This window comes from Chiloscyllium punctatum, chromosome 37, assembly GCF_047496795.1.
Source record: "Chiloscyllium punctatum isolate Juve2018m chromosome 37, sChiPun1.3, whole genome shotgun sequence".
NCBI lineage: Eukaryota > Metazoa > Chordata > Chondrichthyes > Orectolobiformes > Hemiscylliidae > Chiloscyllium > Chiloscyllium punctatum.
In genome coordinates this window covers 18,685,414-18,712,323 of record NC_092775.1, presented here as the reverse complement: position 1 = coordinate 18,712,323, position 26,910 = coordinate 18,685,414, and the positions used below count along the sequence as shown (strand labels likewise).

Sequence of the window (26,910 nt, the reverse complement as noted above, 5' to 3'; positions counted from 1 at the left end):
AGGAAAAAACCTACTATGGAACATAACGTGGTTAAAAACCAATAATCCCCTGGACCTGATGAGATACATCTAGGATATTCAAAGTAGTAGCTACAGGGATTATGAATGTATTGGCAATAATCGAAGAATCCTCAGATTCTGGAAAGGTCCCAGAGGATTGGAAAAATACCAATGCAATATCTTTATTTAAAAAGGGGGAGATAAAAAAAAGATAAATCTACACCAGTTAGCTTAACGTCAATAGTGGAAACAACCCTTTAGTCCAATTCGTCCATGCTAACCAGCCAGCATTTCGTCCATATCCCTCTAAATTCTTGCTATTCATCTACCCATCCAGATGCCTTTTAAATATTCTAATTGTACCAGTCTCCATCACCTCCTCTGGCAGTTCATTCTATGTACACACCACCCTCTGTGTGGAAAAGTTGCCCCTTAGGTCCCTTTTAAATCTTTCCCCTCTCACCTTAAACTTATGCCCTCTAGTGTTGGACTTCCCCTACTCCAGGGAAAAGATCTGGTCTATTATCCTTTCCATGCCCCTCATGATTTTATAAACCTCTATAAAGGTCACCCCTCAGCAGGGAAAACAGCCCCAGCCTGTTCAGCCTCTCCCTGTAGCTCAAACCCTCCAACCCTGGCAACATCCCTGTAAATGATTGAAACTTTGACACAAGGAGCCTTCTTAATCAAACAAATGTCCTTGGTGTCAGACTCCCCCCACTCTGGGGAAAAGACCTTGTCTATTTTTCCTATCTGTGCCCCTCATGATTTTATAAACGGCTGTAAGATCAACTCTCAACCTCTGACACTCTAAGGAAAATAGCCCCAGCCCATTCAGCCTCTCCCTCCAACCTTGGCAACATCCTTGTAAATCTTTTGTGAACCTTTCAAGTTTCACAACATCCTTCCTGGAGCAAGGGAGACCAAAATTCCACACAATACTTCAAAAGTGACCGAACTAATGGTCCTGTACAGCCTCAACATGATCTCCCAACTCCTATACTCAATGCACTGACCAATAACACTGGCTAAATATTTATTGCCCATAAGGCAGTTAAAAATCAAATCGAATTGCTGTGGGTCTGGAGTCACATGACGGCCAGACAACGCAAGGATGACAGTTTCTTTCCCGAAACTAGTGAACCACATGAGTTTCTCTGACAACCAAAAATGATTGCATGGTCATGATTAGATTCTTCAATTCCAGTTTTTTTTTATTGAATTCAAATTCCACCATCTATCTTGCCAAGATTTGAACATGGATCTCCACAACATTACCTGGGTCTCTAGATTAACGCTCCAGCGATAATACCCTAATGGAGACCACACTCTTCACCAACACACATGTACCTTGAAAAAGTAGGCACAGATTCAAGGATTTTTATGTTGAAGAATGCAAAAATGTTTTTTTGCTAGGACCTCAACATGGACAGTGGTTTAGAGGATTATTTCCAGATTACAAAAAAGTATTTGAATTATCCAATAGCAAAGCGATATTTCAAGTCCCATTAATGCTGGCCTGTGTATTGTCAACAATGGCCTGCAATATGATTCACCTCTCTTGTTCTTTGGAGTGTGGGGAAAAAAAATGAGCTGCTAAATGGTGAAGTTCCACAGATAACTTCTTAAAATAGGGCAGGGGAATACAAGCTGAGACAGATTGGTGCATAGTGAGAAAATTGCCAAAATAATTTTAAGTAGCGCAACAAAATCAGAGTAGTAACTGTACTAGGACTATTGAACACAGGGAACTGAAAAAATGTGATACTGTTAACTATTGTTGAGGCATGAGCAGCAGACCTCAGACCTTAGAGTTAACAGCTCTAATTAGATTAGATTCCTTACAGTGTGGAAACAGGCCCTTCAGTCCAACAAGTCCACACCGACCCGCCGAAGCGCAACCCACCCAGACCCATTCCCCTACATTTACCCCTTCACCTAACACTACGGGCAATTTAGCATGGCCAATTCACCTAACCTGCACATTTTTGGACTGTGGGAGGAAACCCACACAGACATAGGGAGAATGTATGCACGAGTCTTTAAAAACATTCAGCTATAAAATCATTTAAAAGGGCTTCTAAAAAGTTAAGAATTCATATTTTTGACCCAACTCCTTTGTAAGCATTAAGTACATAGACTCATCTAGTTAATTGTGTAATGAATAGAAGGACAAAGAAATCAGAGGATTCTCCAAATGAAGATCATCTAGTATTATGGAGAAAATTTTAGAATCTAATATAAACAATGGAAGAGCAGAACACTTAGAAATGCATAATACGATCAAACAAAATCAGCATGGCTTCGTTTGGGAAATTACATTTATCAAATTTATTGGAATTGGGCACAATAACAAGCAGGACAGATAAATGGGAAGCAGTGAATGTAGGATGTTTGAACTTTCAGAACGTACCTAATAAGGTACCACATATTAGGCGACTTAACAAGAGGCCTGAGATGTACACTATTATCCCTGTGCTCAAGGCGTCTGGTAGCTGCATCGCAGTGTAAGATGTTGGTTCGGCTCTAAAGTGCAGTATTAAAGTGGAGAACTGTATTCTAAGCCAGAGATACAAAGAATGAAGAACTTTACTGCCCAGGAGCAGGCCCTTCGGCCCTCCAAGCCTGAGCCAATATAAATCTACTGTCTAAACCTGTCGTCCAATTCCTAAGCATCTGTATCCCTCTGCTCCTTACTGACTCATGCATCTGTCCAGATGCATCTGAAATGAATATACGTGCCTGCCTCTACTAGCAACGCGGTCCAGACGCCCACCACCCTCTGTGTGAAGTACTTGCCACATGTATCCCCCTTAAACTTCTCACCTGTCACCTTGAACGTGTGACCTCTCGTTATTGAATCCTTCACCCTGGGAAAAAGTTTATCACTATCTACCCTCTCTATACCCTTCATGATTATGTAGACCTCAGGTCAGGTCCCCTTCAATCTCCTTTTATCTAATGAAAACAAACCTAACCTGTTCAACCTCTTCATAGCTAGCACCTTCCATACCAGGCAACATCCTTGTAAACCTTCTCTGCACCCTCTCCAAAGCGTCCACATCCTTTTGATAATGTGGCGACCAGAACTGTACACTGTATTCTAAATGCAGTTGAACCAACGCAGTGTACAATTTTAAAATGATCTGCCAGCTTTTATACTCAATACCCTGTCTGATGAATGCAAGCATATCACATGCCTTCTTGATCACTCTAACCACCTGTGCAGCAACCTTCAGGGTACAATGGACCTAAACGCCCAGCTGTCTCTGCTCATCAGCTTTCCTCAAGGCTCTCCGTTTACTGTATAATTCGCTCTAGAATTAGACTTCCCAAAATGCATCACCTTATATCTGCCTGAATTGAACTCCACCTGACACTACTCCACCCAACACACATCAGAACAGCACTGGCATAGATATTCTCCTGTATTCTTTTGACAGTTCCCTCTGCTTTGTGCTACTCCATCAATCTTCGTGTCATCTGCAAACATGTGACAAATGATATGAAAAGGCTGATGCACATTTGATACTAACCTTCAAGAATTTGGGGTGGGGGTGGTAGGGCTTAGTGGGAGTTAGGATCATTACCATACAGTGTGCCCTGTGATGCTGTGAGTTGCAAGGAGATACCACCAAATATTCACTGACTTTCATATCAGTAATCATTGTCTAGTCTCCCTCCTTCAGATAAGAGGATAGCAAATTGCATCTAAAATGAGATGACAACAGGTTAATGTATGCAAATAGACCTTCTGTTACTCACTAACAAGAGTCTTATCTCACCATTAAAACAACTGGCATGAAAACTGGACTTTCTCAACATCAAGAATCTCATTTTTCTGACCTTTATCATATGTTTCCAACTGACTCATAAGAATTCAATAATATCCAACAAGCTATACATGACAAGATAACCCTCATTCTAATTCAGTTGTAAACAAACCAACTGTCCCCATTTATAGTAAGTACACTCTCATTAAATATAAAATTGACAATGAAGAGTCCAGTTTCACCAAATTCCACCACTCTAATCTTAAACAACATTATTAAATAATGTAAATGACTGCCTCATAAAAATGTATTTGCTATTTATATGGGATTATATTTACAAGATCTGAAAAGTAAAAAAAATTAGTTTGTTGAAATGAGATAAAGCAAGAGCCCCACCATGTGTTAGGCAAGTTACATTACATATTTAGCTGAGCTTCTAATTTTTTTTTAACTAAACAGGTGACGACAGATTCCTGTCTCGACTCCACTCATGGTAACACAGTCATATAGTATTTCTTTTCTGAATTCCACAGCAAGTTAAATTTTAAATGTGAACTTAAATCTTAAAAGCTGCCACTTAACACCAGCTGTAAAGCAACTAGTCAGACAGTAAAGTTCACCTATTTATTTTCAGTATGAAATACATGGGCCATAAATTTTTACATCTGTTGGTTCTTCTACAGGCTGTTGGTTCGATTTGGGGTTGGGGATGAAGGGACACAGAGGATAAAGGTGCATAACTGCACTCTTGCCCACCTCCAATATCATCCCAAATCGGTTTAAAAATCCAGCCCATGGTTTTCACCTTGCATAGTGTGATAAGAATTTTAAAATACTAGGAGTACATATCCAATTTTCCAGTACTTACCTGAGGTGAACACTAAAGCACTTTTCTTCCATGGTACCAGGTATTTGTAGATTCAAAGATACTAAAGAAGCCATAATAGAGATACAAGCCATTGACTTTTTTTTTGCTATTTTTAATATAAACTTTGTACAAAGAAATGTGAAAAAATACTTCCATTATGCTAAAAGCAATTCTGTTTCACAAGTTAGGCTAGCAAGTCATGTTCTCAAAAAACAATGGTAATTTTACTATAGTGTCAATTTTTTTTAAAACTTTTTATTTTAATAACATTTACCCATCAGGACTGGTTGAAAACTGTACAAACTGCTTATTTTATAAACCGGGATGAAAAATAAAAAACAAAAATATACACATCAGAACAGCACTGGCATCATTCTGAACACAGAAAGGATTATCTCATATACACACAAACTCCTTGTGTTCAAATGTCATACATAACCAAGAGCAAACAATTGCTAACATGTGGAGAAGAGGAAAATAAATGAGCAGCGAGATGTACCTCCCCATGTTGTACTCCTTCATTAGAAATGCCAAAACGTACCCCCCATTTCATGCTTATTACATCACTGGGTTTCACAGACTCCTACATATAAATATTATATGCTGTGGTCCAACTACTAAAGGCTTCTTTGTTGCATGCTGTATACGTTCCCCAATTCACTACATTTTCAGAAACTAGAGTCTAGAATCTTCCATTAAGTCATAATAAAAGAAAATACAAAGGGATTGAAGCTTTAGAATTGACAAATTCTATAAAAGATGAAAGGCTTGCAGGATGTGATCATGTTCTGAAGACTTCAGATTGAATTTTTTTCTTGATTTTTTTTAATGCTAGGCAAGAATGTAGTGTCATGAAAGCTCTGTATGTTATGTACAAAACAGATAAGCAATGAATGTATCCACTGGAGAGCGAGGGCAGTATTCACAAATTCCCCATGCAAAGTCTTGTTCCATAATGCTGCCTTCTTCAACTATCATCCCGCACGATCTAGGGCCTTCAGGTTCTGCGAGTTTGGACAGGCATTGTGGTCTGGGCGCACTGGACTTCTGACTGCACAGCAGCTGCACCAACTGCTGGAGTTACTACAGCTGGCATCGTCTGTGAGTGGAAAAACAGAATTTGAATTCAACTGTAAATCAACTAATCCTCGACTTAAATAGATAGTGCATTGCTTACCTTGGCAAAATTCTAAAAGAAAAATTGCAATGAAGACCATGTGTGTGGCAACACCTGGAATACGTGAGATGCAGCTCATTGACCACCTGCAACTACCATTCAAAGTGGGTGCCATAACTCACCTGCTATTGCCCCAAATTTTCCACCCACTCTACAGAAATAGGTGACCCCACTGATTGCGCCCAATTGATCAGGAAGCAAAAGGAGCGCACCACAATCAAAGAAAATATTGGAATACAACTGTAGATCTGGTAACTACCAAAATAAACAAAACACATTTATTCTGCTTGTTTCACATACAATAAATTCTGTTGGGTAATCCTTCAATGCAAAAGGTTTAGGGACATAGAGTTTACAGAATGTAGTCTGTGCTTCTTCACCTCCACCCCTATCCCCTTGACAGGTGCAAAAACGACTTAAATCACCTGAGCATTAAGAGGCAAATGTAATTATTATTTTAACAAGGTTCAATAATAAGCAAACTTCAGCAGCCAGAGCAACGTTGCCATATTCCCCTTACCAAAATGAGACACTCCAAACTAATGACAGACTTGGCATAAAAACCAAACGGCACTGATCATTTGGTCAATGTGTGTTCACAACTGGCACTTTTAAAATGTCAACCTTCTATTTCAAATTGTCCACAGCATAACTCTTCCTAATATGACTGCAGACAGTGGGAAGAAAGCACAACTCCTCTGCACATGCCAGCCACTTTACAATACAATTGCAGGAGGAACAACGATACTCTATATAATTAGCAGTAGGATGTGTCAAATGCCAGCTACTTATTATCCATAAAGTGGTACGATAATTGGAGATTTGTAAAAGTGATGCAAATAACTCCAACATTACCAATTTTAAAGCATTGTTAGCAAAAACCTTAAAAAAAAAAGAAATTCTACTTCAGTATAAACTCACCCAACTTTGCTTGCTAGACTCTGGATGTGAGTCTGTTTTCCCTTTCTAACACGGGAAACTTACAAAGATCGGGGACCAGACTACCTTGGCAATTTTTAAAACTTTAAACATTTCAGAAGGTGACTGCAATGATTGCAGATGTATGAAGGAGTGGTGGTGGAGATGGGGACATGGCTGTGATTTTCATTTTTCCAACATAGGATTTAGAGAGGCACTCCCTTTCCAACCAGTGTCACATTCAGGTAAGTAATTTGCATCTTGTTGCCAGTGATACTGAGAGCCGGTTTCTCAGAGGACAGTCTGGGCAAATCAAACTTGAGGAGAGGTCTTAAGCAGAAATAATTCCCCTTGTTTGTACAAAGAGTCCAACACTGTTTCAGGTACAAGTAAAAGATTCTTTGTTTTATTTTTGCAAATGATGCACCATGATTCTCCAGAGTGAAATATGCTTCATGCCCATTATTTGGGATAGGAACAAAAAGGCCAGAAAATAGCATTGCATGAATCAACCACAAGGAACCAAACAGGTGACAAAATCAAAATTAGTTTAATACAGAATGAAAGCAGCTTCTCAACCCCACAGATTTAAATCCAACTAGAATTTCAACGTACATGAAAAGATATGCCTGTTATATACTCCCCACTCTCTACAGCAGCATACAAACAACCTGTATCACTATACAAACTCATTGAACTCCTGCAAAGGCATGACCTCCCCTTTTTCATAGACTGGCACAGACATCAGGATAAAAAAATCCATAACAAAATTACAAAAATCTGAAGTCACTATGAACTCTGAGCTTCCCAAAGCATCCTCTTTCCTCTCATTTCTCCCTCTGGGCATGGCCTGTATTCCCCTTCCCACTGAAACTGGTATCTGCTGTGATTCTTATCTTCCTCAAAAGAAAATTAGCTTTGAGCATCTCCCTCCATCCTCCAGGACATGAGTATAACTGCACAAAGAGAAAAATACCATTCTCTCTCTCCCCCCCATGCACAGAACATCACAAATTAATTTCACCATCACTTCCACTTCTCAAATACTGGCAAGAAACAAACAGAACAGGAAAGCATTAGTTCACATTAACAGCCAAAATGGCATGTGCTGTGGATGCAGAAAGGGCAAATCAGATGACAGCACTGCAAATGTGAATTAACTAAAAGATATCATTTCATAAAAGAATAAAGGGACAAGAAAGAAAGAATAAGATTTTGCCAGTGGCAAAGAACAAACATCCACAGTACACAGTGACTCATCCATAATGCAGCACCCTCACAGAGCACATGTCCCCCTGTAAGAATTATGGTTTCACAGCAGTCCTAAACACGCCACGCAAGCAGTCCAAAAGTCAGCCTCTTCAAGTTACAAAGTGTGAGCCGACATAACAAAAAAAAAGTTAAGAAATGGCGGTGCACTTAAACAAACCATCCATGCACTTCAAAGAGAGGGTGCTTCAATTGGAACAATATATTCCGCCTAGGAAACAAAGTTAAAGACCTCACCAACCCCAAAAGATAACAGGTTTTCTTTATACAGAACAGTTGAGTATTACAAATGGGTTTTAATCCATTCAGATTTCTAGCATCTCCAATATTTTATTTTTTGATTTCTTGTACTGCATATACCAGAACTCAAGAAAATGTACTTTTTTTGTTAAATTTAAAACCAATTCACCTGTACTTGAATCACCAGTGATGTTTCCCTATCAGAAATTAGGGCCATATTTCTATGAACTGGTATATGTGCCAAGAATCACTTGTTTTAGAACTATTTGGCTTACCTGTAGATGAATTTCAACTTTGTGTTGGTAAACTGAATCCTCTGGATATTGTCTGCGCAGAAAGAGAGTTCTACAGTGACACCCAAACACTACTAATCAACAACAATAGGTGCAATGCCTCAGAGTCAAACTAAAGTGCACTCTTTAGCAACAAAACATTAAAATGGAAAAAGCAACAGCATCAGAGTCACTCATTCCAAGCAGATTTTGGCTCCTAATAGCCATGTTTTATTAGAGAGAGGTTGTATGGAAAAATGGTAAAAATGCGCAGTAGAGTAGGTACAAGAACAATAGCCTTCATTATGCACAAACTCCACTGAAAATTTCACAACAGAATAGCTCTATCTTTGTGCTTACTATTATAACAAATGGTTTCAATGTTTTTATTTAAAAAGTGAATTAGAATGAGAATGTATTAGAAAAGGGGCAAGCAAAATACTGCTCAGTCAAATCATAGCTCTCAGTAACAGGCCTTTTCTCGCTCGAGTTTAGAAGAATGAGCTCTTAATTGAGGTATGTAATGTTGCAAAGGCAATTGACAAAGTAGACAAATTGTATGTTTCCCTTTTTGGGGCAATGTAGAATGAGGGGTCATTGTTTTAGAATAAGGTCTAACAGATTTAAAACAGAGCTGAGGAGAAATTACTTCTCTCAAAAGGTCATGAATCTATGGATTTCACTACCCCAGAGTGCAGTGGACATTGGAACACTGAATATACTTGAGGAGATAGGTAAATTTTTAATTAGTAATGGATCAAGGAGGTATATAGGCAGGCAGGCAGAAATGTGGAATTGAGTGAGATGACACCGGCATGACTATATTAAATTATGTAAAAGGTAATATTAAATTATGGAACAGGCTAGAGGGGCTCAACTTATTTCTTTTGGTTTTGGAAGATGACAATCTCATAAGCCCAACATTAACATTACAAAGATACATTTGTAGTGATGACAACTAACACTAATCACGTTTTAAATGGTTCCCTTCTACTTTTTAAACATTGTATTTTATTTCTAACTCATTTAGGAGCAAGAACAACTGTACTCCTATCATGTGCAGCACTCTCCAATTGTTTGTGAAGTAGTTTAATTTGGTATGACCGAACACATGGTTTGTGAGGAACAGTTAGCATTTTCAAATGGGCCTGACAAGTCAGATAGGATAATCATCACTTGATCATTCACAACTGATAGAACACAGTGTCTGGATGGTATTGAGGTTTTAATGAATTATTCCAAGATGCAAGGAAATTGTGCCCAAAAAGAGGGAATTGCAATTTAGGTATTACTACCCAGTCTAACAGACAGTTAGTTTGAGGTTAGACTTTCAGCCAATGAGGTATGTACAAAACAATTAACGGTTTTAAGTAGCTTTTTTTACTCTTAACTTGCCAATGTCTGTTTAGTTGGTAAACTGCTGTACTTTCAGCTGTTACAACATATATAGTTGCCTCTGACTAAATCTTGACCAGTTGAATAGGTGCTGATCACAGTGCTCACAGAGAAAACTTTAAATGCAACACCTTATGAATATTATCAGTATAATCTTGGGTTTAATAATTTGCTTTTAGTTAAAATATTTTTATGTAGGATAAAATGCAATAGTTCGACAAAACTGCAGGTTTTTATTGGACTGCTAGAAATTCTGTAAAAACTTTTAACAAGTTCATTTGAATATTAATTCAGTTGTTCCCTTTTGACAATCAACAATTTTGCTTGCTTCTATTACTATTCATTTTCCCTCAAATGGTACAATAGCTACAAAATTAGGCTCTTGAATCACATATTCATACTACGCGCTCAGCAATAATTGTTATTATTTAGAATGGGAGTAACTTTCTTCAAAATCTGCATGTCTTCATGCCTGTCATGTCACTCTAAGGTAACCTTGGTCTGCTTTTGTTTTAGACTTCAGAACTCACAGCAGAATTGGACTACAAAGTTACTATTTTGTTTGAAATTTTATATATCACCAGTAAATCTCTTGTGGCCCAGCTCAGGGTTAGTTGCAGGCAATGGTGTGGGAGTTGTTTATGACTCATTGCTGGATTATGAAATCAGCTTCTCTGTTAAACTCAAGGGGGAAGGAAGATGGGGCACATTCTATAACATATTGCTAACTCACCATGCCAGTTTTAAACTTCAGTGTTATGTTGAAAATTACTCCTCCTTGGTTTTTTAAACAAAGTTTATGATAAAGTGGATCTGAGTGACTCACAAAAGGTCAGTGGAACTTAAAAGCAGCAATTTTATGGTCCATATTTGAAGTGGTAATCCTCAATCAAAACTCACTCTGATTAAACTAAAAGAATCAGGCATTTCCATTTCATGATACCAAGAAACAGACCAGACAAGAAAGAAAATATAGACCATGCTGCTCCACCATTTTTGTTTCTTTCTTTAGATCTGAAAGACTCAGGATTGGAGAGGAGAAACGGAAATCAACGATGCAGTAGGTTGAAGCATTGACCTTTCACTTCTGAAACCTATTGGTGTTCAAACACAGAATCTTAAAAGAAAATTGTTTTTTTCTTTCTGCTGCAACAGTCCTATTATACAGAATTCTCCAGATTTTGGTGCAGTGGCAATCAAATAGTGTCGAATGTTCACAATGCCTACAGACTATTACTGAGTTTTTGTACTGCTTAGGGCATCTGCGCACAGGGCAAACATACTGTCTCTTCCTACTGATTAAATGGAGTCTAAATCAGACAGAGTAAGTTTGAATATTTAATTCAATTTAAAAATCACATACAGAAAGTGGAATAAAATGAGAGAAAAAGAATATTACAACTAAGATAAAGTGATGAAGTACAGACCAACAACTGGTACTTATGTGGTATCTTTAACATATTAAAACATCCCAGCATGCTTCAAAAGGAGCATCAATGAAAAACCAACCTTAAGCCATACACAGCAATATTAGTGCAGATGACCAAAAGATGGTCAAAGAAGTAGAATTTAAGGTAGACTTTGAAGGAGAGAGAGGAACAGCCTTGACAAAGGTTTGGAAGATTTAGGGGAAAGAAAACATTTCAAAAATTACTTAAGAGTCATACAGGCGTACAGCTCGGAAACAGACCCTCCGGTCCAACTCGCCCATGCCAACCAGATATCCTAACCCAAATCTTCTAGTCCCATTTAAGTTTTTTTTATATATAACCTAAGTCTATTCATAAAAGATTGCAACTTTATGCTTGTACAGGTAACTTTATTGTGCCAGTAGGATTCATTCAATATACACAAATGAACGCTTCAACATTTTCCAGCAGATTTAGGGCACACTTTGTTAGCCCCACAACTTCATGACTCTTGTGTGTTTTAATGCTGAGTCTGAGTCTATCATGAGCTACGAGTGCAGTGAGCGTTGTGGATAAACCACAGTGGAACTGGGACAGAAGTTACCATTTTGCCACTTCACTATGGGTATCCAGTCATTGAAATTTGTTCAAAAACAAAATCAAATTGCTGGAAAATCTCAACAGGTCAGGCAGCGTCCATGGAGGGAAAGCAGAGGTAATGTTTTGGGTGCCAAAGAATTGTCATTGGTCTGATGCTGGGTTTTTCCATCAATTTCTGATTTTGTTTCTGATTTCTAGCATTCAGTTCTTTGCTTTTCTTACTCACTGAAATTTGTCATCCAATTCACTCTAAAAAAAGCAATGAGCACTGATAATATCATTGTTATCATGTCAAATGCAGATCATTAATTTAACATACAAAAAACCTAGCACAGAGAAGCCAAATGATTGTGGGAAATAAGGAAAAAACATTCTAATGGTGTAGTGCAGGATTTTTAATGAAAAAAAAATGGAGGAAATTCACATTGCAAGTGGAGGAGAGAATTTAAACCTGCATCTCACTCCTGCTTTACTGGACACTGCCACCGGTCAGAACAAAAAAAAAGTGTACCACTCCCCTGGACATAATTCCTTACCTATGGTAATTATTTAAAAAATCATTTAAAAGGATATGCATATCTCATGACAAATGACTTATGGCAGGAAGAATAAGTGGCTTGCTCAAAAGAACACAAGTACAACTCAGTCCATTTGCCTCCTAAAATGCTCTCCTACTTCACTAACAAGTGGCAGCCCCACTTGGAGATGACGAATGGAACCAGGAACATATCAGTTGGACAGTATTCACATCACTGTGCACATTAACACTTTTATAGCAGTTATTTAAAAGCTTGTAAGTGCCTCAGCTGGTTAGGACAACACATTCTATGGAGTGTGTATGAGCATCAACCAGAGAGTGTGAAGGCAGGATTAGGCTCAGCTAAGAAGTCCATGCAAATATAACATTATATAGTTTGCTGACTTTCACTGCACAGGCTGAGAGAGAAACAATGAGCATATAATCAAAGTATTGCAGAAAGCCTGGTATTTGAGTAAACATTTTGCAGCATGGCAACAACTCCTTCTAGACAAAGAACGGGCATAAACAAAAGCAGCAAAGTCATAGCATCCAAAAGAAATCTAGCCTTGACCGAATATATAATGTCAGAATTAAAAAGACTTGTATGCTAATTAAATAATTTGGCCTTTGTCCAAAATAAACTAGAGTTAAATGAAGATTTGTATCCAGTTTCTATAAATTGGTCCTTGAAAGGAAACATTAGAAGTCTCACTATCTTGTTCAGCAAGCAAACAAGGAGCTGGTTATCTTAAATACAACTGCAGTTTCCCATCTAAATTCCCACCAATTTTGAACCATTTAACCTTGCAACACTGGTTTACATTTGATTCTATATTACAGAAAAAAGATCAGGATCAACAAAAGGCATACAAAGTAATAGTGTAATCGTGCAAAACGCAACAAGATGATTAGAAATATGCAACACTGAATAAAAAAATCTAGTCGTGAAGCATTTTCAAATACTTGAGTTCATATCTTCAGCTACCCTCTAGCAAAAAGTTGAAAAGGAACCAGCATTGCAACATGTGATTGGGCTTGGTAGCACATTTGTACTTTAAATACATGTTTTGACAGTTACAAATAGTTGTTGATTTACTTAAATGAGCTGGGAATAGCAGGGTAAATGAAAAATATATTCAAAGAATATAATAACTAGAATAAGCCTGGAGTGTATGAAACGAAGCCATCATTGACTAAGGTAACCAGGCAATACTTACATTTTCCTTGCTTTTATCTGTGCCCGGGTCCTTGTCATTTTGGCTGGCTTTGCTCTCTGATGGTGATTGCTGGACTGTGGGGGCTTGCTGTGCATTCTTATTTAATGCATCAGAATTCACTTCTGATTCAGTTTCCTGCTGAGTTGCAGTGGCTACAATTAAAAGATAAATCCGTTACAATCAAACCGCTGCACTTAATTGCAATCCGTGAGAAATACCAATTGTCTTATTTAGGATTTACACTCTGACTGAAACTTGTTCTGGACATTAACAGTGAAGAGAGCCAAGTATTTGTTTCATAAAAGGATAAAATGTAATAGTTGAAAGATTAATGTCTAGCGTTCCTCCTATTCGGGGTTTACAGTCAACACAATCTTCCATGGCCATAGCTGTAAAGACAATGTGAAATTACAATAAAGGCAAATCAAATGAAATAAAAGCATTCTACACTCTCCTTTTTAAGATCAGTGCTCCTGTAATATTATGACTAAAACTATGCCCAATTTTCAATTCTATCCAAAAAAGATAAAGACTTGCAATTTTTTGTTTAAATAAAGGAAAACATTTTCTGACCTTTTTTGTGAAAAAAAATGCTTACTTCCATTTAAGTTCAGTATTAAATTATATAAATTAAGCTGGAACTAAATGTCCAGGCTAGAAAGCTCAAGCCTGTCCAAGTTATGACACTATGTACCTGACTGAGTGCAAGACTTCATGTGCTCTGGCCAGTGTGCCTGTTGGCAAGGATAGTCACAGTAACTGGTGTTCCAGCAACAGTAGAAGATGGCTTCCTTCCTGCAATTTGCACACCACTGCTTCTTCTTAGTTTCATCAACAGCCTGCTGCTTCTCCGCCTCCATCTGCTTCTTCATCTCTGTGATCATCCGATCCTTTTCCTGCTCAAGACTCTGCCGCATTTCTGCCATTGTTAACTCTAGGACACACAAGCAGAAACTGTTTTCAGAAAATTATCACAGCTTATTTGTCAACAGTGCATGAAAGGAGAACAGTTTTTTTTAAAAATAACAAAGATTTAGAGGCAGAGAGAGATAGCAATGCATTCAATGGTATCTCAATTCTCCATCACTCAGCTCTTGTGCTTTCAAGTTGAGTACAACTTTTGTGCAGAATCAAGTCTTCAAAAACTAAACCACATCAGTCACACACCCCTATCCAACATCTGTTTATGGACTACAGGAGCCTCTGTACCAATTCTGCTCCAGCACTAAAATACAGGAATACACCAGAAAACATGCAGGTAGTTCAGTTTGTATCTGGAAAGTGCAACCAGTATCAATCATAAAATGTTCAATCAGCTGAAACTGCAACACTACATAAATTTAACAGAGTGGCGTTGCTAAGATTTACTCCAAAATAACTCTATTTACATTTACATTCCGGTCTTTTATGATATGACCTTAAAGGAGTTGTTAGATCTTGGGAACTCATAACATATAAAACTTATCATAAAGTATATCTGAAATCCTTTGCACACATTTGATCCACGGATGTTAAAACATCATAAGCAATTGGAATTGATCTAGCTTTGCAAGACTGCAGTTATGATTCCTAGTCCACTTGGTGCAATGATTCATAAAACAAATGGCAGCCACCTGTCTATACATGAGGTAAGGAAAAAAAAAGTGTAGCATATTGAAAATCTAAGTGCTGCAAAGTAACTGAATGAACATTTACAAATTCTCTGCAAAAATGTTACTAACATCAATGCCTTTTAAAAGCAAAGTCTTATTCCTCCCTCACACCTCTGGTAGCTAGGTTCAGAACGACACAAAGATGCAAGAGTAGCTATCCACCAGAGACTACCTCTCCTATGGATGGTGTATAATGCAAAAAAACCTAAACAAGCAGTAAAGAAGAAAACACAAAAGGTTTTCAAACTGGGAAATGAAAATCTGGCAGCTGACTCGTGGCACCAATTCCAAGGCTGAACAAAAAGTTGAAAATCTACAAATCTCTTTACAAGGGGAATACTCATCTTTAAAACAAAAATCCAAATGTCAAAGGGCCCATAACTTGCTACCCAATCACGAGTGGTATTAGAAAAAGGCATGGAGTTTCAGGATTTCATAGAATCATTGCATCCCCAGAGTGCGGAAAGAGTTCATTCAGCCCAGGTTTGCACCAACACTCGGAAGAGCATCCTGTCCAGAACTTGACCCCACTCTATCCTCTAACCCCACATTTACCATGCCTAATCCATCTAACCTGCACATTTTTGGACGGTGGGAGGAAACCAGAGCACCCAGAGAAACCTCATGCAGACATGGGGAGAGTTTGCAAACTCTACACAGACAATTACACAAAGCTGGAATTGAAATGGGGTCTCTGGTGCTGTGAGGTAGCAGTGCAAACCAGTCCATGCCAGCCTTGAGGGACAAAAGCAGCCAGCTCCTTTTGGTTTCCTAATTTGATAGTTTAGTAAATGAACAAGTTTGTGCAAACCCCTGGTCACAACAAATAAGAACAGAAGTAGGCCATTTAGCCCCTCAATCCTGCTTCACCATTCAGCAGGGTCATGGCTGATCTGACACTCCTCACATCCATTTTCCTGCCTTTTCCCCATAACCCTCGATTCCTGACTGATCAACAATTTATCTTAGCCTTAAATATACAAAAGGAATCTGTTTGCACAGGTCTTTGTGGGAAGGAGTTCCAAAGACCCGTAACTCTGAATGGAGAAAATGCTTCCTTATCTCAGTCTTACTCTGGTGCCTTATCAGGCTAATAAAGTTTGACACAGAAGATACAACTAAGTAATATTTTTTCAACAAGCAAAGAGAGAAAATGGAGTAGGCAGCACAAAACTAACTTGTGACATTTACCAAGATTATGTTTCATCTCAGCTAGCTCTTGCTGATGCAACCATTGCAGTTTATCAATTTCAATTTTCATTCGCCGAATCTGCCAAACAAAATAAACAGTCAATTCAGATCAGTGAGCTGATGACATTAGACATTATTCCACAGAGACACTCAAATTTAGTCACAAGTGACTAACCTCTGCTATTGTGCTTCCAGAATTATTTTTAGAAAGGTCATTGTAGATTTCAGTCATTGTTCCCTTTATTGCTTCCATCATCTAGAAAGAAAGAGTCATATGGATTATAATAAAAACTAGACTCTCAAGTTGTACTACCTTCTAGAGTCACATTTAACACTTCTAAACCCTGTCTGATCTTAAAATATCTTTACAAGAGGAATAAATTGTTAATTCTCTCCAACTGTAATTGAGAACTTACAACAAATACCTTCTCTAACTTCTTAATAGCTAAGCATCACTTAATAATTACATCTTACAGCAGACAGAAACGTGACCAAAGAAAGTTCCAAGGATGAGCAAGACTCTTGGGAAGGAATTCTTCCTTCTCTAAAAAGGACTAATACTTAACATTTCACTTTGCTCTGTCAACTCCGCTGAAGGAAATTATTAACTCAGTATTGTACTCTCAGGAATATGAGGCACCGTATTCAGGAAAGTGATACTTTCCAAAGGTTTGTCAAATGCACTGGTGTGTGAAATGACTGACATCAAAAATCCAACAATACAAGCACACAATCCTTTATCCAAAATCCTTGGGGCCAGTTGTTTTTCAGAATTTTTCGTATTTCAGAATAGATGACATCTTCACAGTAAAAAAAAAATTACCTAACAGCAGACGCATGTGTGAATAGTACGAGCGCTGAAACACAACTGACGCCTGCCAGTGCTGGACCATGCCGCCACGTCACATCTGAGTGATGTGGTTCCAATGGGTGTGGAGATGGGTCACTTATTCGCACACTGAAATGATGCTCCATACTCAAAAAATGTTTCAGATTTCTGAGCTTTTCAGATTTTGGGATTTTGGAATTTTGGATAAAGGATTGTGTACCTGCACCTCAGGTCTTCAGAGACCTTGGCTACTGGACCCACAATGAATAACCACTTACTTCAATAGCTTTCACATGGTCTTTTAAATTAAACCAACTTGTTGCTAAATGATCAATTCTGTTATACCGATGACTGGTACTGAAGCAGGAATGTTTACAGCTTGCTTTGGCATCTGTCCATCTTAGGAGACAATAGATCATGTCATTTCTGGATTTAGCATCATCTGTTATGGCTTAGAGGCACAAATTAATGGAATCTGCTTATGGTCAACTGATGTGTTTTTTTCATCTGAGAGAGTTTCTTTGCTCACTGTCTGATCACTCCTTTTGTCCTTCGCTCATCTTCAGCACTCTAATCAGCAGTGAGGGTTCCTGTGCACAAATTTTGGGCCCACTAAACTTGAGGGTGTGCTTGATGTCATCTTTTTGCATAGCAGATGTGATGATCTATTGGTTTGGTGCTGATTAAAGCTTGCCATAGAGTTTACCTTAGAGGAGAGGCTGTCACCTATACAATATTTTTCTGAGGCAGCAGAGATGGTACAGTATCTTTCCTTGACTTGTACATGCTATGCGAATATACACTGCACTTTCAAAGGCTTGTCTATGTATGAAGGAAGGAAAATATGAAAACAAGCAAGATAAAATTCAGGTTACTGAGTGGACTCTTAGCAAATTCTGCCTGTGCCAGTTCAGAACAAAGGAAAATCAAGATTATACATAAGCTTTTAACACAAACCTAGCACACACAAGCTTTGCATTTTTGGCCACAGTTTACCGCTCAACTGCAACAAGACAGCTACAGCACTAACAATCCAAACACATTTTTCAACATCACGGAACCAGGTTCCTGGTAACTGTTGATCAGAGGTATGCAAAGCTGCTGGTGGCCTCCAGAGTAATGTTAAAGGAAGGTAGAGCCTCTAAGCCCTGACCTACAACCTTGGCCTTCCTGATGCTGATCATTAGTCAAAACTCCTTGCAGGCCTGAGAGATTTGATCTACCACTGTTGCAAGTAAAGTTCAGTATGGGATGCCATTATGGCATGATCACAGACGAGGACTTTGAGCACTATAGTCGTGCCATGCAGTCTTGCCAAGTTGAACAGCTTGTGTCCAGTTCTTGCATCCAGGGACACACTAATTTGCATGAAACATCGATTTTCCTGCTCCTCGGATGCTGCCTGAACTGCTGTGCTTTTCCAGCACCACTCTAATCCAGAAAGGCATACATTAGCACCATTGAGAAAAATATGCTAGAGCTGGTGCTAGGATGCAGCCCTATTTTATTCCATGTATTTGAAAGACTGTGCATTTTCTTGTGCAAAGAAAAAATGATTCCAGAGTCCAAGCAGCAGCCGGTTTTCCACAGCAATTTAAACAGCCTGCCTCTGCCAGCAAGCTCAAAAGCCTTGGTAAAGTCTATGAAAGCAATGTAGAGTGGTCCATGTTAACCATCCACCTGCAATCTCTGAAGATGCACTGGGATTATAGTACAATAACTGCAATGAGAGCAAATAACTTCCCTACAATACTTAACCAGGATATGCCTCAGTAATTCTTGCAGTCACTGTGATCTCCTTTGTATGAGGTGATTATTTTTGTACTGCACGGCCTTAGAAATATTATTCATTCCTGCAGAGAGACATAAGCTTATGGTGATGCTGCAGCAGGGGCTGTTTTTCCACTTCTGATAGTGTTAGATGGAACATTATTGCTTTCTGGGGCATTACCACTGGCAAGACAGTCAATGGCCTTACTGAGTTCTACTGTGGTTAGTTTGCTGTCCAGCTCTTTCTACAATACAGTACGTGTATGTAATGCAAGAGTGTCATAGAGATGTACAGCATGGATACAGACCCTTCGGTCCAACCCGTCCATGCTGACCAGATATCCCAACCTGCCAGCACCCGGCCCATATCCCTCCAAACCCTTCCTGTTCATATACCCATCCAAATGCCTCTTAAAATGTTGCAATTGTCCCAAGCACACTCCGATGTCCAACGATACATGAATTCAAACAGCAAAGGCAGTAAGTGTGCAGGTTCTCTCTCTCCTTCACTGTCCTCACCATATGCTTCTTTTATCTCTACTGCTCCCTTTTAAAACTGTTGTTTTGACTTTTTTTGTTTTCCAAAGTTCCAAAACAATGCAACAGCATATGAAACAGTATATTGCTGCTCCTGGAATTTGAGGAAATCACCTCCAGCACCTAAAATACCTCAAAAAAAAAGAACAGCTGTTACACCCAGAAATTTTTCCCATCCTCCATCTTGGATTACCAGAATCTTCTGGATCTTACATCATTTTCTTGTTGCCCTCAATTGCTTAAAAAAAAGCTAACCGTTGGCCCTGTGACCTATTAAACCTGGTTATTTCAGGTACAAAGTCATCTTCCAGATTATATGGAGCAGCAACTTGTCTGTGGAAGTAGACTTTCACCTTGAGCACAAGAAAATGTATTTGAAATTGACTCGAAACAGAAAAGTCTCCAGGCTTGAGCATTTGCAACTCAAAATACTACGTAAATTGCAGCCATAAAATGGATGTTTTTTTCCTCATAAAGCAGTCTGCTTTATTAGTCTAATATACCTGCTCTGAACTGCTTCCGACACATTAAAATACTGTATAAAGTACAGTCTTTGAGGAGAAAGTGAGGACTGCAGATGCTGGAGATCAGAGCTGAAAACGTGTTGCTGGAAACGCACAACAGGTCAGGCAGCATCCAAGGAGCAGGAGAATCGACATTTCGGGCATGAGCCTGAAGAAGGGCTCATGCCCGAAACATCGATTCTCCTGCTCCTTGGATGTTGCCTGACCTGCTGCGCGTTTCTAGCAACACATTTTCAGCTCTGTATAAGCACAGTGACAAGTTCTGTACAAAGTACACCAGAAAGTCCAAAGGAGCTGCATCTATGGTGCAATGTCTAAGTAATAGCTATGCGACAACCCTATTGAATAAAAGGCAAATAACAGACATACCTTGTTTGTATACTTTGTAAGGTCAGCAGCGACATCAGCAGAAGGAGTAGCTATCGGCAAATCAGTACTGTAGACTGAACTGGAAGCTGTGTTCACCACTGCCGAATTGCTGCCTGCCACAGGTGTAGATGAACTACTTGTAACCAAAGTGATAGAAGATGTTGAAGTTGCTAGAGTTGCCTCTTTCTGCTGCACAGCTGCAATTCAAAAGTCAATGTCAGCGTGAGACTTCAGTGTATTCTTACATAACAATTAAGTTCAAGAACTAGAAAATTTGAACTCCCAGCCTGGCACCCTTCTGCCATTTCAGAAGCCACATAATGGTGGACAGAAAGGCTGCGTTTCTACTGTTTTCACAAGGGAGCCTTGATGGTGTGGTAGCACAGAGAGGCCTAGGGGGTCAGATTTATAATTCTTTGAAGTTTGCATCAAATGTGGACAGGGTAGTTAAGGAGGCACTTAGCATGCTTGCCTTCATCGTTCAGATCATTGGAGTTTAGGAGTTGGGATGTCTTGTTGAGGTTGTACAGAATGTTGGGGAGGCCTCTTCTAAACTATTGTGTACAGGAAAGTTTGTGCACTGGTGTACTGTGAACGACTGCTATAGGAAAGATATTATTAAATTGGAGAGGATTCAGAAATAAATTACCAGAATGGAGGGTCTGAGTTATAAGGAGAGGCTGGCTGGGGGGTACTTTAACCACTGGAACATAGGAAGTGGCGGTTATACAAACCTTATAAAGTGAGGGGCATAGATAAAGGTGAATAGCCAAAGTCTTTTCTCCAGAGTGGGGGAGTTCAAAACTCGGTGCGGGGCATATTTTTAAGGTGAAAAGAAAACCATTTAAAAAAAGGACATGATAGGCAACTTTTAAAAAAAAAAACAGGATGGTTCCTATGTGGAATGAACTGCCAGAGGAATTGATGCATGCAGATCCAGTTACAACTTTGAAAGATATTTGGATAAGTATATGAATAGGAAAGGTTTGGAGGAACATAGGCCAAACACAGGCAGGTGAGACTTGTTTAGTTTGGGAACTTGGTCAGCATGGACTAGTTGGACCGAAGGGTCTGTTTCCATGCAGTATTACTCTTACAGGATGGAAAAATAATAGAAGGCTGTCAGTCCTGTGATGACAATGGAGACAGGCAGATATCAACGTGTTACCTTGTATACTGTCGGCTCCCTCAGTCTTGTGGAGTCAGTTTTTAATGAAAGGCTGAGGATAGTGCAACCCCAAAATCATTGAAAAAGTGACTTAATGAGCTTAGCTCCTATTGTTGATGCTTTCCAGTTCCTTAATATAGTTGCTTTACTGTCTGGATTAGGTCAACATGAAATCTCTAATACAAAACCGAAATGTTTGTAAATGTTTTCAAACAGTAACAAATTTACCAACATAATATGAAGTTGGATTTTTTCCCCTAGAATTAGAGATAAATACTCAAAATATTTATACCTTTCACAGCCAGCCTTGTCTGGTACCGTGTCCCTGTAGTTTGAGACTGCTGTTGCGGCGCTTGCACTTGCTGCTGCTGTCTTTGTACCTTCTGCATGTGCCATTTCTGTGAGGAAGTCTGAAACTTTGTTGAGGGATTCCACACCACTGCACGCTGAACAGCTGGAACAGTCTCCTTTGGCAACAGAGGCCGTTGTTTTTTAACCGGACTATTGCTAACAGGAACAGCTGGAACTGTGGCAGTAGGCACAACACTGGTAGTCGTTGTAATACTGGTTGAAGGGGTCTGGTTTGGGAGACTGGGGACTGAAGAAGCAACCTCACCTTTTGGTTGACTGGCCACAGTTGAAGTGGGCGATGCTTTACCTATATACATAATTAGGAATATTACATTTTCCCTTTAACTGTTGAACAGGGTAATCAGCAGCTTGATGCACATATCTCTGATTATCTATAATCAAAGTTCTCTAGTTAGCACTATGTTTTCTTCAAGATAGTGACCACTTCCCTAGCAAACACCACCAACCAGTTTACAGTGAAACTAATCACTTCTTAAAAATCTGGCTACAATCTTTTCTGAGTCAACAAGTTCTACGTCCAGTTTCAAGTCACGGCTACTGTAGTTTAAATGGGGCCAAAACAACAATGCCAATAAAACATTAGGTTTCTGCATTCTGAAGAAAACAAGTGCTTTGTCTCAGCTGCAAAACGAACATTTAAAAAAAGTGTAAAACTAGATTTCTGACTGAAAATTATTTTCACTGAAAAATGGAAAATACTTTGAATGAGATACATTCTTCCACACCCTGCTGTATTCCTTCATTTTCAATGCATTTTATCACAATACAAACTCTACACCAAATAAATTAATGTGATTCAGCCAAACTGAAGTTTCCACCATGATCACACTTTTCAGAGAGTCTGAATATGCATCATTACTTAGCAATTTACAATTTAAGAAAGATTAAACTCCAAATCCCAATGTGCTTCAGTTTGTTAATTATGAATAGCTGATGCAATTGCTTCTATTGAACGTTAAGGTCCTTCATTCTTACGTTATACATTCTTATGTTAAACAAATCTATAAATTCATGATATGGTTTTTTGACTTAAAATTTTGATCAGGTATCATCAAACACATCTACGGTCACAAAATATCCAAAATCCATCCTTTAAAGAAAGAATGAACACAACACCACTGGACACCCACCAGGTAAAACAAAGTAATACATCACTGATAAAACAAATGTTTAAGGTACATACTTTCTGTATTTGATGCAGATGGCGATTCCTTCAATGTCGGTGTTGGAGTTTGATCTTTTTTGCTCTTCTCCCCTTTCTTGCCTTCTCGAACAGCCTCTTTACTTTCATCGCCCAGGTCTATAACCAGTTCATTCTCAGAGTCAGAATCAGAATCCAGTCCCAAGTGCACAGTTGGTGAGTCAGTCTCATCTTTATTCCCTAGTTTCTCCTTTGCTGCCTGATGTAGACTCTTCATTTTCTCAAGTTCTTTGTCAGGGTCGCCATTTGCCTTTTCTTGCCCAGATGTCTCACTTTTCCCCACAGCCGAACTTGGATTTGTCTCTTGCTTTACTTCATCATGAGCCATCAGCTGCTTTGGCTTCTTTTTCACAAAAGGGGAATCTTTCTCACTCCTGGTACCTTCCTTTTCCTCTCCCTCCTCTTGCCCATTGTTTAGCTTTGGTCCTTCATCACTGGCATACTCACTATCAGTGGTGTCCGATTTTTCTGAATCCTCAGAGTCACTGTGTTCAGGTCCTCCATCGACATCTTCAGTAATTTCGTTTATTCCTTGGAATAAAGACACATTCAAGTTTCAGACAGTACTAATTTAGTTCCATTTCTGGAATAATGTTAATTAAGTACCTACAAACCTCAAACACAGTAGAAACACTAGACTGAATAAATATTCCTGCATAAGAGGGCATTTCCATGCTTTGCTATGTATTAGTACCATTGTGCATTCTTGTAAAGTACAGCATTAAGCAAGCAATGTGTCAAAACTAGCCATTGGACCACAATGACAGTGTAAAACAAAAACAGTGTGACTTATCTCTGTATTTGGTAATGTTCTTAAAGAGTAATGCAATTTGAGTATTGTCAACAGAATTCATTCTATTTCAAAATCTGCAAAGGAGGGTGCAAGAGGCAGGGGGAAAAAGCAATCCGGAGATCTAAAACCTGAAGTTTAAATGGTATAAAACCTTAAGGATTTACAACAGTATCCGAGAACCGAATATCAGAGTACTCGTACACTACTCTCTGCTAAAATTCAGCCACACTTTCTGCTTTTGGTTAACCTCAATGCTTCACAAACAGTGGAAAATGCTTTACTTTATTTCTGATTTATCTCACTAGTGACTTTCAGTGCAGAACCAACTGTTGATTACTAATGGAACTTTATAACATATTGATTCTCATCTCTACCAGGGCATGATTGGTCATAAATGCAATGCAGTAACAATCAAATTTTTACTGAAGAATATATTCTGACATGGATTATATATATTAGCCTTAAGGACGTTGTAACAAATGAGAGCTTAATATATGAAAGAATAGATTTTCCAACAAGTTCCCAGCCACTGGTGCAGACAAACACCATGCATTGGTGTTGGTCCCAATCTTGACAAATGGGCAAGCGTTAGCAGAAGGAGGCACAGCAAGCTGCCAAATCAAACATGATGGTTGACACAATGGTGACTGGGGTGAACTCTTTCCTCCACCGCCTCCCCTCCCCCCCCCCCCACATGTAATATGGAAAAAGGTGAAAGAGGAAGACGCTTTTATAACAAAATAAAACAGATTACAAAGAGGGCCTATTCAACATGTCATGACTGCTGTGTTCAAATGAATGAGGGCCATACTGCATAAAAATATCTGCGTCTCAACAGTCACCTTTCATCTCTTGAAGGTATGGTTTCTTCCTGTGAATATTCCCAAAAATCCTCTGGTGATTCAAATAACTAATCATAATTTTCGATGATATTGCTTTGTGCTACAGCAGTCTGCATTATTTGATTATGGAGGGGTCATAATTTGTCCTCATCAGATGTTATACACATCCAATTTTTTTTCCAGCAGTTGTCAGTGAATATTATCAGAAGCAGGAGCTGTAGCTAATTTCCTCAGGTAGGAAAACTGCAACCTTGGTTAAAATCAGTTATTAGCATCAACAATGAACTTAAATATCCATTTCTGGTGTGCATGGCTTTGTAACCCTGAAATGTACTGTAAATGTGGCTTTAAGATAAACGTGACTGAGTGCTTCACTAGAATAGGGAATACAATGTGTATTGAAGCAAGACAAGCTGAGTGTTTTGTTCAGTCAGCTAGCAATAAATCTTCAGTACAAATAAAATAATCTTTGCACTGAACTGAACAGAAATGAAACAGACCAGAGTAAATTTGCAAGTCAAACAAAGATTTTGGTTTGTTTATAAATTTTGACTTAATGCTGGCAACTTTAATAAGTGTGTGCTGGGCACCAATCCAGATGGAAGCAAGTAAAAAATCTCTGGTTCAAAAATCATTCTAATGGGATTTCCCTTCAGTAGACGGGTTTCAGCAGTTCATTCCCAGAACGTAGTCTGCTCATTAATGATCATTTCTCCATCTTGATAAAAAAAAGTGTGAGGAAATATATTTGCCTTGCCAACACCACATACCTCAGCCAATGCCAACTTTCATGTCTTCTTAACCAATAATAGTGAAAGGAAATTTTTAAACATCATCTGGTAGCATAGAGTCTTTCAGGGATGCCAGAAGCCAAATGGGAGTTGGGTTCAGATGGTGATTAATTATTAGCAGGGTGAGAACGCAACTGGGTGCATGTACAAGTAATTGATCAGAGTTTTAGGACATATAAGTTGGAGTAAAACTCTGACTTGACAAGTATGTGCCTAGACTGTATCTAAGCAACCTTTAACCTCAGATGTGTAATAGTCAAAGTCTAGTCTTTTAATTTATTGGCCCTCCCTCCTAAAGCAAAAATGACATTTACAAAGGCCTTCTTGAAGCAGAAAAACAAAATTATTGAATCCACACCTAGTTGGGCTTTACAACTTTCTATTGTCTTGTCAAGGTTAAGTAGGAAGCTACTCCGCACTGGCTGCTTTTTTGGTGAAGTGAGGAGCACGGGAGCTGACTGCAACACAGATTCGCTGAGCTCCTTAAGGTCCATCTCTGCTTTACTGCGATCTGTTATGAGAAGAGAAAGCAGAACATTAGTAAGAAAGCAAGACAAAATTGTGTTAACAATATTTGAAAAGACATTGAGCCAACCTATCACATGTACAGCCATTGGCACAACATATTTGTGTACCAAAGTGCTCCCCAGAGCGTCAGAGAGATATACAGTACAGAAACAGATCCTTCAGTCCAACTCACCTAAGCTGACCAGATATTTTAAATTAATCTAGTCCCATTTGTCCCATATCCCTCTAAACCCTTCCTATACATAGACCTATCCAGATTCCTTTTAAATGCTGTAATTGTACGAGTCTCCACCACTTCTTCTGGCAGCTCATTCCATACATGCGCCATCCTCTGCATGAAACATTTGCCCCCTAGGTCGCTTTTAAATCTTTCCCCTCTCACATTAAACTTTTACCCTTGAGTGTTGGACTCCCCCTCCCCCCGACTCCGACAAAAAGGCCTTGTATATTTAGCCTATCCATGACCCTCATGATTTTATAAACCTCTAAAGAGGTCATGCCCCAGCCTCTGATTCTCTAGGGAAAATAGCCCCAGTCTATTCAGCCTCTCCCTGTAGCTCAAACCCTTCAACCTGGTAACATCCTTATAAATAATTGAAACTTTGACACAAGGAGTCTTCTTAATTAAACAAAATCAAAATACTACAGATGCTGGAAATCTGAAATGAATGCAGAAAATGCTGCA

General features: G+C 38.9%; 1 protein-coding gene across 13 annotated transcripts in view; it reads right to left on the bottom strand.

The window, feature by feature from the left end:
* Positions 1-4,750: 4,750 nt before the first annotated feature.
* Positions 4,751-26,910, bottom strand: part of zmynd8 (zinc finger, MYND-type containing 8) — a 161,471-nt gene continuing 139,311 nt past the window's right edge. For 8 of the 13 annotated variants that reach the window (XM_072556359.1, XM_072556353.1, XM_072556354.1 and 5 more), the window contains 9 exons: positions 26,056-26,208; positions 23,254-23,802; positions 21,991-22,356; positions 20,531-20,727; positions 16,677-16,757; positions 16,502-16,580; positions 14,353-14,592; positions 13,659-13,810; positions 4,752-5,740 (listed from right to left, as the gene is read on the bottom strand). In XM_072556359.1, the coding sequence (XP_072412460.1) occupies positions 5,639-5,740; positions 13,659-13,810; positions 14,353-14,592; positions 16,502-16,580; positions 16,677-16,757; positions 20,531-20,727; positions 21,991-22,356; positions 23,254-23,802; positions 26,056-26,208 (1,919 nt within the window). In that variant the 3' untranslated portion in view covers positions 4,752-5,638. Of the gene's footprint in view, positions 5,741-8,520; positions 8,573-13,658; positions 13,811-14,352; positions 14,593-16,501; positions 16,581-16,676; positions 16,758-20,530; positions 20,728-21,990; positions 22,357-23,253; positions 23,803-26,055; positions 26,209-26,910 lie in introns of all 13 variants that reach the window. The other 5 variants (XM_072556361.1, XM_072556364.1, XM_072556355.1 and 2 more) reach the window with 4 other exon arrangements.